This window comes from Triturus cristatus, chromosome 6, assembly GCF_964204655.1.
Source record: "Triturus cristatus chromosome 6, aTriCri1.1, whole genome shotgun sequence".
NCBI lineage: Eukaryota > Metazoa > Chordata > Amphibia > Caudata > Salamandridae > Triturus > Triturus cristatus.
In genome coordinates, this window is record NC_140589.1 from 450215723 (window position 1) to 450228930 (window position 13208).

The 13208-nt window shown below is 45.7% G+C and overlaps 1 protein-coding gene across 15 annotated transcripts in view; it reads right to left on the reverse strand.

The window, feature by feature from the left end:
• The window catches only part of DST (dystonin), a 1436897-nt gene that overhangs the window by 762446 nt on the left and 661243 nt on the right, over positions 1 to 13208 (reverse strand). For 14 of the 15 annotated variants that reach the window (XM_085610880.1, XM_085610881.1, XM_085610884.1 and 11 more), the window contains 4 exons: positions 9963 to 10056; positions 9526 to 9680; positions 3534 to 3993; positions 3309 to 3437 (listed from right to left, as the gene is read on the reverse strand). In XM_085610880.1, coding sequence (XP_085467006.1) covers positions 3309 to 3437; positions 3534 to 3993; positions 9526 to 9680; positions 9963 to 10056 — 838 coding nt within the window. Of the gene's footprint in view, positions 1 to 3308; positions 3438 to 3533; positions 3994 to 9525; positions 9681 to 9962; positions 10057 to 10211; positions 10631 to 13208 lie in introns of those variants that run through there. The other variant, XM_085610883.1, reaches the window with a different exon arrangement.

Sequence of the window (13208 nt, forward strand, 5' to 3'; positions counted from 1 at the left end):
TAGTATATTACATTTCTTTAAAAAAATCTACAGTATCCAGACATGCAGAAAGTCTTGCCTATATTCCCCATGCCTGTAAATTTTCAACTACCCTTACTTGCTTAGGTTCTTTTCTACTTTTTTCAATGCAAAATATCACCTAGAGAATCCTATGTATGTTGCAGTTAATATCATGCAGAGATGTATTTCTACTGCTCTCCATAGTTCAGGATACACAGGAAATAAACAGATATTTTAACAACATTAGAAGAGTACGTTCAAATGCAGTTGAATGGGTACTGTTGTTCTGAGGGGGGCATAAAGAGCTGCTTTTTTCCCCCAGTACCAGCAGTGGAAGTGTGGGAAGGACTAGAAGATTGATAGTGCTTCTGCTAAGATGCTAGTAGAATAGGAAATTTGGCTGATCATTAAACAAATACAAGTTTTGACAATGACAACTGGTTTCACTTACACTTGCAGTGAGACCAACTGGCATTGCCAATGCTTCTTTAAAGTAGACTTCAAGAAGGTTGATGTTTTATCCTTTACACTTCTGCTGCAAGTTTTTAAAGTGACCACTAGGTGTCACTGATAGGCTGCAATTATGTGTTTTAATGTAGCTCTGTATGCAATGCAGCGTTTGGGCAAATCTATCCACAGCAAAATTAACAAGCATTTGCAATGCAATAGGTCTCGCAATGATAGAGTTTGAGCTATTGGCATTGTAAATAGGCATTGTCTTTTACAATGTCAGTAGCATAAACTTGCATAAAAGCAGTGTATGGAGTGTAGCAGTGTGTGATGTGCAACATTGTGTGGTGTGTAGTAGTGTGTGGCGTGCAGCAGTGTGTGGCGTGCAGCAGTGTGTAGCGTGCAGCATGCAGCAATGAGTATTTCAGCAGTGTGCAGCAGTGTGTGACGTGCATCAGGGTGCGGTGTGCAGTAGTGTGTGTTGTGCAGTAGCGTTTTGTGTAGCATTGTGCGATGTGCAGCAGTGTGCGTTGTGCAGCAGTGTGAGGCGTGTAGCAGTGTGAGGCGTGTAGCAGTGTGAGGCGTGTAGCAGTGTGAGGTGTGCAGCAGTGTGTGGCGTGCAGCAGTGTGTGGCGTGCAGCAGTTAAGGGTGCAGCATTGTGAGGCGTGCAGCAGTGTGTAATGCAGCAGAGTGTGCATTATTGTGTGGTGTGCTGCAGTGTGAGGTGTGCAGCAGTGTGTGGCATGCAGTAGTGTGTTTTGTGCAGTGACATGCAGCAGTGTGGCGTGCAGCAGTGTGTGGCGTGTAGCAGTATGTGGCGTGCAGTAGTGTGAGGCGTGCAGCAGTGTGAGGCGTGCATCAGTGTGAGCTGCGCAGCTAATTTTTTTGTTTTAATAATGCATATCTTAAGAATATAGGTTTTTAAATTTATTTGGTAAACATGCATTTTCTGTTATAACATTAATAATTATTTGGTTATATTAATACACATTGTAATTTAAGCCCTTTTAAAAAAAATATTATGCAAAGTATGTGTAAAAACAGTAAGCATTTTTAATTATTTTTTTGGCATTTTAATCAGTTTTTGTTGAATAGTAGGTGTTACGAAAACATTTTAATAATAAGGTAAATATTACACATATTTATTTTTTTAATGCACAGTGTAATGTTGATAGCTATGTACGTTTTTGAAAATGAATTTAAAAAAAAAACATAAGCAAAAATAATGTTATGAGCAAGGTAATAGCTGTAAGTTTACCAATGCCGAGATTTTTGCATTGTAAAAGCTTGTTTAATGCTTTTGTGTTATGGTTTATCACTTTTAAGTAAAGACTTTAAACACGTATACACGTGTTTACAATATGTGTTCAAATATGCATATAATTAGTGCGTTGCTGAAAGAGCAACATCGTAAAAGCAATATATAAAATATATCTTTATTTATAGAGTATTTTTAATAACAACTAACATTTATCTTAAAACTGTTCGTCATGCTGAACGTATGCTAGTTGGGAAAAAAAAATATCACGTGATACGACCTTGCTAGCGTGCTCGTGCACATTGCTGCTGGGAGCATTTTGCTTTCGTTTATACACAGGCACAATGGAAACGTTAGCTGGATGGGCACACGGAAACTCGTAGCGAGGCTATTTTAAATGCTGCTAACTGTAAGTACCTTAAAAGATTATTACATTAAGAGGAGCGTAGAATCCTAGCATGATGAAATAGTTGTAAGAATGCTAAAGTAAAAGGATTGAATGTTGTAAGAAGAGAAAAGGTATGGCGTAGTAACCGCGTTGGTAGTGTAGTGTTTATGTATTGCAGATAGAGTAAGTGCTAGGTTGCAGGGGAGTATAGACTATATTTAAATATTAGTGTTAGTAGGAGAGCGCAAATGGGTAAATACGAGTAAAAATGTGTTTGGAGCTATGCTAATTATGTAGCAACGCAAGAGGCAAATTAACGTGGCGAAAACAGTCAACTAAGCAAACGCTGATGTGAGTCACTGAATGCTGGGGCCTATGTATGAGTGTTCACAGACACTAATGAGGAAGAAAGTGAAACTGGATACTGACTTGCTGAGGGAAGAGAGACAGGAGATGTGCACGCCGCGTGGCTGAAAGCACGTACACCAACTCAAATCCGCCGAGACCATGCGCGTGCCCATCTCCTGTCCCACTTCCGAGGCAAGTCAGTAACAATAGATCTCGCTGGCGACAGCGCTTCGCGCTGCGTTCGCCAGGCGAGACCTAAAAAGCTCCTGTGAGCGGGTCAAACCCCAAAAGCAAGGAAGTCAACAAATAGGATCTTGGCAACTGAAACTGGAATGAAGGCCATAAAATCTGGAGCAAGGATTGGCTCTGTGAAGTATTGTATACAATGCTGTTTTCCAAAGAAAAGCTGGAACTGTCTGTAGTGAGACCACAATTACAAAATGTTAAACTGATGAATAACTCACTTTATAAATTGGAAGGGAGAGTATGGTCTAACATGAAATGCCTTATAATAAGGGATTGATATGACATTGGACTCCAAAAGACATCTAGCCAGTAAAAGGTCTTCTATGGCTATATTTGAACCCTCCGTCAATGTATGTAAAAAGTGAAAACCCACACTTTATTTCTTAATTGGAGAAGCTGCACTGCACCAAAATATGATGTAAATTTGAACCACTTTTTGTGGGCCGAATTAGAGGACCCAAAGATTAGAAATGGATCTCCACAAAAGTATGGGCTTCTATGTAACCAATTAGTTTCAACTCTGCTTTCAGCCCACTTTTACACAGAAAAACGTCGTCTGAAATAGGTATAGCCCCCATGTACCATGCATTGTTCCCAAAAATAAGAAAGTGCTCTACCTCACTCATTTTGGCCTCCCTCAGGCTAGATTCAAATTCTTCAATTGCCCTATGAACATTCTTGTGGTTATCCAGATGACTTTCCACACTTGGTAAGTCGGAGCCCCATTCCGCTCGATCAAGCTGCACCTTTCGGAATGAATGATAAACATGGTAAGGCCAAAGCCTTGCACAGTAGACATAAAACAGAGAGGTAAAGCATTTGCTCTTCACTCTGGGTGTTACCTGCATTTCATCCACCCAGTTGAGCAGGTCCTGAACAAAATTGATGTTTACTTCATCCTCCGTCATATTCTGATCTGCGATGGCAGACTTCAAGGTGGGCTTGCGGATCTGCATGAGCTTCAGGTTTTGCAGGGCATTTGTATCAACCCCTGGCATGTAGTTCTGGATTAAACCGGGGGCGTAAGTCGGTGGAAAACCTTGGTTTAAAGCTGGCGTCATTCTAGAGTTAACACCATGTGAAAGGCCTGTTGTTATGCTGGATGGAGCCAAGCTAGACAGAGTCTGAGGCAAGCCAGAGTTTAGGCTGGGGTTCAAATTTTGTGAGAATCCAGAGTTTAAACTTTGAGTTATTCCTGACATCATGTACTTGGTTTGCTCAGTTGTTAGGGAGCGCCCCGTGCTGTACAACGAGGAGCATTCATTCTTTAAGGCAATGAGGTCATCACGGAGCTTTGTAACCCTGTAAAGAAATAACAATTTACACAGCTGCAAACAATAAGAATATTCTAAAGCTGCAAACAGCAAAGAAACAGCTCAGCACTAGGGTTACTAGGAATACAGTTTGCGATCTTGGGGTTGCACAGTATTTTAACCAGTAGCTCTGGCCACCTCTGACATCCCCAGCAACAATGACGTGTTAACTTATTAGATCCTGCCTTATATTAAAAAAAATTAACCTATGCGCAAGAAAACAGACATTACACAGAGAGAGCGAAAGAGACAAATCACAGAAGGTGCGCCATGTGGCACCGACAGTATACCATGCAGTACGGTGGTTCTGTGTTGAGGGGGCATATTTGACTCCCATTAAACTTTTTTAAACTTGCAGTTTCTAAAATTATGACTGTATACAGTAACATGCAGAAAAAATTAGTTCAACAATACTTTATATTATTGTTTAATGAGTGCGACTCATTTTACAAATTACCGGCATTCATTAAAATCGCACTCTCTGGGACAAAATTAACAAATATCTCGTGGAACTATGTTTTTTTTTACAATTGTCATTATGAAACAAACATGCAATAAAAAAAATTTAATTAAGTAACAATATGTCACGCTAAGCAGCACAGCCAAGCGCAAGTCTACTTTAAAATATGATGCAAACGATTGGAAAATAACATCGTTCCACCATTATGAGATTATGACCCCCCCCCAGCACACATTCTGTGTTCCGGTCCTGAATGTTTACATCATACGCATTCATCTGCCAATAAATAACACATGGTTCTCTTTCACTTTTGAAACACTGTGCCAGTATGTAAAGCCAACAATTGTGATGCCAACTATCTAGAGCTGTATAACACAGCGGGCCTCATTTATGAGGGATTGGCATAGTCTTCTTGCCGCGCCCCCCTACGCCAATGTGAAAGGGCAGGAATGCGCTGTGTTTATGAAACACGGTGCATTCCTGTCCTTTCCCGCAGCTCTGGCGTACAACGCACTGCCTAGCGCCACTGAAAGCATCCTTGCACAATGGTGCAAGGGTTAAGGTGCCTCCTTTGCAGGATAGATTGTTTTTGCGCAGGAAGCGGCACATTCCTGCGCATAAACAATACAAAGAGGCATTTTCCTCTTTCCATGTGTGCAAAAGAGGAAAAAACAAAGCAAAATAAAAATATTTTACCTTGTTATGCCTGCTCTGAGGAGGCACAAGGTTTTGCCGCTGCCCCAGCAATAAAGTAAATCGGGGCAGTGCCAATATCCATGGGTGTTACGTGGGAAAATCCACCTCAACGCCCATGGAACGCCTCCTTGATGCAAAGTAGGACAAGACAGCAACGTGCGCTGCTTCGGCTTACTCCATATCTATGAGGCCATGCAAAGCCACTCTCAACGCCCCTGGAACGCCTCCTTGACTGCTTTGGCTTACTCCATATCTATGAGGCCATGCAAAGCCACTCTCAACGCCCATGGAACGCCTCCTTGACTACTTTATCTTAATCCATATCTATGAGGCCATGCAAAGCCACTCTCAACGCCCATGGAACGCCTCCTTGACTGCTTTGGCTTACTCCGTATCTATGAGGCCATGCAAAGCCACTCTCAACGCCCCTGGAACGCCTCCTTGACTGCTTTGGCTTACTCCATATCTATGAGGCCATGCAAATCCACTCTCAACGCCCATGGAACGCCTCCTTGACTGCTTGGGCTTACTCCATATCTATGAGGCCATGCAAAGCCACTCTCAACGCCCATGGAACGCCTCCTTGACTGCTTTGGCTTACTCCATATCTATGAGGCCATGCAAATCCACTCTCAACGCCCATGGAACGCCTCCTTGACTGCTTGGGCTTACTCCATATCTATGAGGCCATGCAAAGCCACTCTCAACGCCCATGGAACGCCTCCTTGACTGCTTTGGCTTACTCCATATCTATGAGGCCATGCAAAGCCACTCTCAACGCCCCTGGAACGCCTCCTTGACTGCTTTGTCTTACTCCATATCTATGAGGCCATGCAAAGCCACTCTCAACGCCCATGGAACGCCTCCTTGACTGCTTTGGCTTACTCCATATCTATGAGGCCATGCAAAGCCACTCTCAACGCCCATGGAACGCCTCCTTGACTACTTTATCTTAATCCATATCTATGAGGCCATGCAAAGCCACTCTCAACGCCCATGGAACGCCTCCTTGACTGCTTTGGCTTACTCCGTATCTATGAGGCCATGCAAAGCCACTCTCAACGCCCCTGGAACGCCTCCTTGACTGCTTTGGCTTACTCCATATCTATGAGGCCATGCAAATCCACTCTCAACGCCCATGGAACGCCTCCTTGACTGCTTGGGCTTACTCCATATCTATGAGGCCATGCAAAGCCACTCTCAACGCCCATGGAACGCCTCCTTGACTGCTTTGGCTTACTCCATATCTATGAGGCCATGCAAAGCCACTCTCAACGCCCATGGAACGCCTCCTTGACTGCTTTGGCTTACTCCGTATCTATGAGGCCATGCAAAGCCACTCTCAACGCCCATGGAACGCCTCCTTGACTGCTTTGGCTTACTCCGTATCTATGAGGCCATGCAAAGCCACTCTCAACGCCCATGGAACGCCTCCTTGACTGCTTTGGCTTACTCCGTATCTATGAGGCCATGCAAAGCCACTCTCAACGCCCCTGGAACGCCTCCTTGACTGCTTTGGCTTACTCCATATCTATGAGGCCATGCAAAGCCACTCTCAACACCCATGGAACGCCTCCTTGACTGCTTTATCTTAATCCATATCTATGAGGCCATGCAAAGCCACTCTCAACGCCCATGGAACGCCTCCTTGACTGCTTTGGCTTACTCCATATCTATGAGGCCATGCAAAGCCACTCTCAACGCCCATGGAACGCCTCCTTGACTGCTTGGGCTTACTCCATATCTATGAGTCCATGCAAAGCCACTCTCAACGCCCATGGAACGCCTCCTTGACTGCTTTGGCTTACTCCATATCTATGAGGCCATGCAAAGCCACTCTCAACGCCCATGGAACGCCTCCTTGACTGCTTTGGCTTACTCCATATCTATGAGGCCATGCAAAGCCACTCTCAACGCCCATGGAACGCCTCCTTGACTGCTTGGGCTTACTCCATATCTATGAGGCCATGCAAAGCCACTCTCAACGCCCATGGAACGCCTCCTTGACTGCTTTGGCTTACTCCATATCTATGAGGCCATGCAAAGCCACTCTCAACGCCCATGGAACGCCTCCTTGACTGCTTGGGCTTACTCCATATCTATGAGGCCATGCAAAGCCACTCTCAACGCCCATGGAACGCCTCCTTGACTGCTTTGTCTTACTCCATATCTATGAGGCCATGCAAAGCCACTCTCAACGCCCATGGAACGCCTCCTTGACTGCTTTGGCTTACTCCATATCTATGAGGCCATGCAAAGCCACTCTCAACGCCCATGGAACGCCTCCTTGACTGCTTTGGCTTACTCCATATCTATGAGGCCATGCAAAGCCACTCTCAACGCCCATGGAACGCCTCCTTGACTGCTTTGGCTTACTCCGTATCTATGAGGCCATGCAAAGCCACTCTCAACGCCCATGGAACGCCTCCTTGACTGCTTGGGCTTACTCCATATCTATGAGGCCATGCAAAGCCACTCTCAACGCCCATGGAACGCCTCCTTGACTGCTTTGGCTTACTCCATATCTATGAGGCCATGCAAAGCCACTCTCAACGCCCCTGGAACGCCTCCTTGACTGCTTTGTCTTACTCCATATCTATGAGGCCATGCAAAGCCACTCTCAACGCCCCTGGAACGCCTCCTTGACTGCTTTGTCTTACTCCATATCTACGAGGCCATGCAAAGCCACTCTCAAAGCCGAGCAGAGTGGCTTTGCATGGCCTCCTAGATATGATTGAAAGGCTTGAGCCACTGGAGCATCAAATAAGGGATGCACGCCTCTCATAAATAAGCCCCTGCGTGTATTTCCAAATTCAGAGGCAAAAACTCAGAATAGTGCAGTTTTTTGCCCATGAATCCCACTAGGTTTTACCTGACAAAATTTGTGCAGCAAAAAACCCTGGCTGGTGGGAGGTCCTGGGGAGGAGGGCTCATGTTCACACATCTACGATTCCTGAATCGGGACTCGTGCTTGCATTTGTATCAGGATTCCTGCGGGCCCCTACTGAGGCGCGAAGTGCGGTTGAAACTTGTTCTAACAATGCTACTTTTCCACCTCCTCTCCCGTCTACCAGTCCTTCTCCTTAGCGCTGATCGCATGCTGATCAACTTCTTCGAAAGCACGTAGAAATATATTAATCTCTATCCTGTCATATCATATTGTTCCAAATGGCTATAAAAGAGAACAGCCAGATAAATCATAACCTGTCTCGTAAAGGCAACATGGAGCTAACTATTTTATAACATTTGAACAAGTTGCCTATTTACCAAGTTGACATCAACAATAAGTGTGCAAATGGGTGGGACAAAATGGTACATGGGAATCACGGTCCATGGGAGGCGGGGCTCGGCCGTAGACCCTCCAACATCAAAGGCAATAGTATATAGCGGCGCCATTGGCACATAGTACTGTGTCATGTTAGAGGCAGAGGAGGCTACTGCAAAAGTAGCTTTATAGTATCAAACTTGTAGAAATGAATCTTTCGAAGTAACAATGTGAGTGGGCGGCTAGGGGGCTTTCCATTTAAACATCACTTGCATTTAAAACAAGAACACCATTTGGAAACACTTATTGTCATGATGACACAAGCTGCAAGCATGCTTTTTTACTCCAACATTTCAGCATGTTTAGTCGCTTTATTATTACTTTTCTTAACAAGATATGTGTTTACATTTCTGGCTCTGTGAAAGATCAGGTGTGATTTTACAGATTTGCGAGAGTTGCCAAGAGAAAGGTTTGGGCCAACCGGCCCATCTAAAAACGAATGCCAGCGGAGAATTTGCCTGAAGGGTATTTTGAATTATTGCGCAGGAGCAGCTAAAGGAGATCAAAGCTGGCAGTGAGGTGCCAATACATACAACCTGTACGGGACTGGGCACACTCCATATTGGCTCATGCAGTAAGCAGGTGACTGAAAATATACACTCATCACTGTGCAATACATAGCCTACAATATATGTATAGATAAAGGCCATTATGCAAAACATAGCTCGTATCGTAAAAAGGCGCACATCCAGTCTGCATTAACACCATTACATCACTAATCAGTGTGTAGGTAGGCCATGCAGATGTGCTTTAATAGGAGTGGTGGGATCCAGATATGTTATGGAGAGGGAGGGGCAGCATGCATAGTGATATAGAATAAAGTACTTCCAGACATAATCAAGAGATGCAGATGAGGGAGATCTCAGTCTCGTCACGTTTGTCAGAGATGTGTCTACCATGATAATGCGCTGTTGGGGGGTCCGCGGCGCGTGCTGTTTCCGCACAATGCGCACAATTCTGCGCCCTTGCGCATCTCCAGACCTGCGCCCCTGGGCCCTAGCTCCACCCCTCACGCACTCTTGCCCTGCGTGGACACGTACCTTTGCACAATTTGATCCGCCTGGTAGTAGTTCCCGTCGAGCAGCACCTGGACGTCGTTGAGCTGCTGGCGCAGAAGGCTCTCGCTCTCCAGGAGGTAGCCCGCGATCTCGGCCTCATGCTGGAGCTGCAGGCCTGACTCCAAACGTTTAGCATCCTGTGATTCAAAATAACGCAAGCAGAGATTAAACCAGGCTCCATTAGCATGTGCATTTCTGAACAGCGGCTCTAAAAGTTAATGCAATCGTAAATGACGCAGGCTACAGAACAGACAAAAGTCTTATCCCACAAGAACAGGAAGTATTTAGATTCAATTCTAGTAAAATGGGTTTGCTTATAAAAATGTAAGTTCGCCACTAATGTCATATGGCGACGAGGAATATAAATGGGCGCGCTCGTGTGTCGCCACTGCACCCACCGCCACACGAACCACACTTACTGAATGCAGGGCGTTCTGTGCAAGGATCAGTTTATCTTCACATCCCAGGCTGTCCCTTTGGATTCTGGTCGCTATCTGCTGCAGCATTTCCAATCTGAGTGTCAGAAAAAAGAAAATCTATAAATACAAAACTGATAGTTCCAGTCACGTCACATTCCAAAATCTGCACAACTTTTTGTGCACGGTGCGTCAAGAAAGCAGCAGAGGGAGCAACACTCCAAACCATACACCAGACCACAAATGTGCTACCTGGAGCCCGCTGGCGAAGAGTTCCCGCCAAAACTGATGCAAGAGTTGATTAGCTTGGGGCCGCAGTGGACCGAAAGTAGGTTCTCGCTGGACCCGATACTGGTGCGTGTGCTGGTGCGGGTGCTGCTGCTAAGCAACGAATCGCTGCTGTGGTAGCCATAACTGACGCTGTTCATTTTGATACCCCTTGTAGCCTCCTGTCTTCAGCCGTTGACACTGACAGACTGACGGGAAGGACGCAATCCTTCAGAAACCACAGCTCCGGGGAACGTCAAAAAAAGAAACTCCCTGCTGGCTCTCTGAAGAGGTGGTGCGACTTATTAAATGGGCTCCAACATGCACACGGCAAACCCAGCAAAGCACACCAGCTAGCGTTCCAAAGGGCTTGGCCCGCAGCGATCTGCACTCCGGCTCAGGTCTGTTTTCATCCCTGCAAGCAGGGACTCATCCACTTTAATTGGGCGTCGCTCAGAAGCACGCATTCCAAATATGAATCGAGCATTATTCATTCTCTAGCAAGCTCACGGTTGCAGACAGGTTCAGTATCGCGCAAATAATTGAGTGGAGCCACGCTGTTAAAGAGGTAAAAAGGAGACTTTTTTTTTTACATGGGCGCACCAGTCAAGCACTGAATGGGGGTTCTTCCGCGCTTTCTCTACAGAGCAGAGCTGCATGACCTTCACGCGCTGACCTATATGGAACCTTGCCCTCGAGCAACAGTGTGCTCGATAACAGTGACGTACTTCGAGGCAAAGGGTGTACCTGTGAAAATGGGGCAGAAAGGATCCCAATAAATGCCCACGCCCAATACAGGTTTCATTAACCATCTCATCTTACACAGACAAACCTAAAACGCGCGCCTCCTATATTCCGGTGTTAAAGAGGACATTTAAGAGCTCCCCCAAACACCAGGACTCAGGAATGATGTCATAGCTTCCATGGGGCCTGGATATTCGCAGACCTACACTTGTCCCCGGGGTTTTAAAAACAGGTGCCGAGACTCTGCAATAGTACCACCCGTCAATGCCTTTGATGTATTAAAGAGACTGGTTTTTCAGTTTTATATAGCGCAAACTTCGAGCGCTTTACATGAGCACCAGTTACATCACACACGGGCATATTCATTTTTTGAAGCATAGGACGTCAGGCTCAGCCCTGTTTTCCCAGCTCGAAGGTCGGCTGCTCTAGCCCACGTCACAACTTCGCCCTCAAGAGCAAGTAGCATTTCCAATATTATATACAATGATAGTTGTTGCTTATTTATCTTAAGCAACTTACAGCCTTTGACAAAGCCAATAGTCCTGGCTTGTTGTAGGTGTATTGTTACTTGTTGTGTTATATATCTGGATGAATGGACAGAAGCAGCAAAATGCCAGTCGAGCAGCACACTATGCCCAGCACAGATTTTTAGCTTAGGTGTTTTAAGCCACGCCCTTAATTACAGTGGCCATGCCCCTATGAGAGACACCCCAGTTTTTTAATCCCGCTTAAAGTCCTGCTTATCCCTCTAAAATCAACTTCCCGTGGACGCATTTCAGTGCAGGGAGTAGCACTGAGAGAAAACAAGCAAGACCTTAAGTGGGTTAAAGGTAGGTCGTTTCATGCTTTCGGAGCGTGGGTAGGAGAAGGCCCGAAATCCAGGTCTGGTTCTGTGCATGTGTTGGATGTTTGCATGTAGGAGTCTGGCCAAGCGAAGGTGTCCATGCCACTGGAAACAAGCTATCCTGGCTGAAGAGGGGTGAAACCCTGAAACCGGTCCCAGGATGCTTGTTTCCAGTCCAGGAAGACCTGACTTGGCAGTTCGGGCTGGACTGTTCTCATGAGGCACAGGGTCAAGACTGATTTGCATATGGCTGGGTTCAAACTGGAAAGGCATGGTGAGCAAAAAAATGATGGATTTAGGCCCAGATTTCTGTACTGGGGTGAATGTATGACATTGTTCTGCATTCTGTCCATCAATTGTTGTTTTAGCAAGCGAAGGTGTGTGGTAGGTTTCTGAAAAGGAGATGCAACTATTAAGGTAGTCCGGGCTTATGCTTTATCGTGCTTTGAAGGAGTGAGTGAGGAGTTTGTACAGTGCACGCTTGTTTATCGGAAGCCAGTGTAGCTCCTTGAGGTGTGACGTGATGAATGCTGTGTGGGAAGTTAAGAATGAATTTTTGCTGCTGAGTTTTTAATGGCTTACAGTCTTCTGGTGAGTTGCTTACTGATTCTGGTGTAAAGGGTGTTTCCGTAAACTAGCTTGCTGGCGATAACGGTGTGAGTGACAGTTTTGCGGGTGTCGCTCAGGAGCCATTTGAATATTTTCCTTAGCACTTTAGGGTGTGGAAGCAAGAAGCTGAGACAGTGTTGACTTGCACAGTCAAGTCCAGTTTTCTGTCTATGACTATCTCGAGGGTCTAGGCATGGGTGCTAGGGGTGGGTGTGAGTCCCAGTTTGGTCAGCCACCAAGTGGTGTCCCATTGCAAAGGGTTCTGCTGAAGATTACGACTTCTGTCTTGTCGGTGTTGCGAAGGATACCGATGGTCTTTATCCACTCGGCAACTTCAGTCATGCAGGCAGTGAACTTGTTTCATTTGTTGGGGACCTTATCCAAGAGGGAGCGTATGGGTTGCATGTTGTTGGTGTAGGAGAGGACGCCAATGTTTGGGCAAAGGATCAGTTAAGCATTGAAAAGGGTCAGGCTGAGAGATGAACCTTGCAACACTGGACAGAAAACGTTGCAGGCACCTGAAGAGTGATGGGATATGTTGACTGCCCGAGTCCTGGCAGTGAGGAAGGAACAGTCGGGTCCTTGGATTCCAGTGTCGTGTAGGTGTCTGATTAGGATGGGATGGGAGATCATTTTAAAGGCTGCAGAGACGTGCAGCAGAATGAGGGCCGTTGTGTCTGCTATATCCAGGATGATGTACAGGTCGTATGTGGTGGTGATTAGAATCATTTCTGTGCCCTGGTTGGGTCTAAAACCTGAGTGAGTGGTGTTGAGGAGTTGATAGG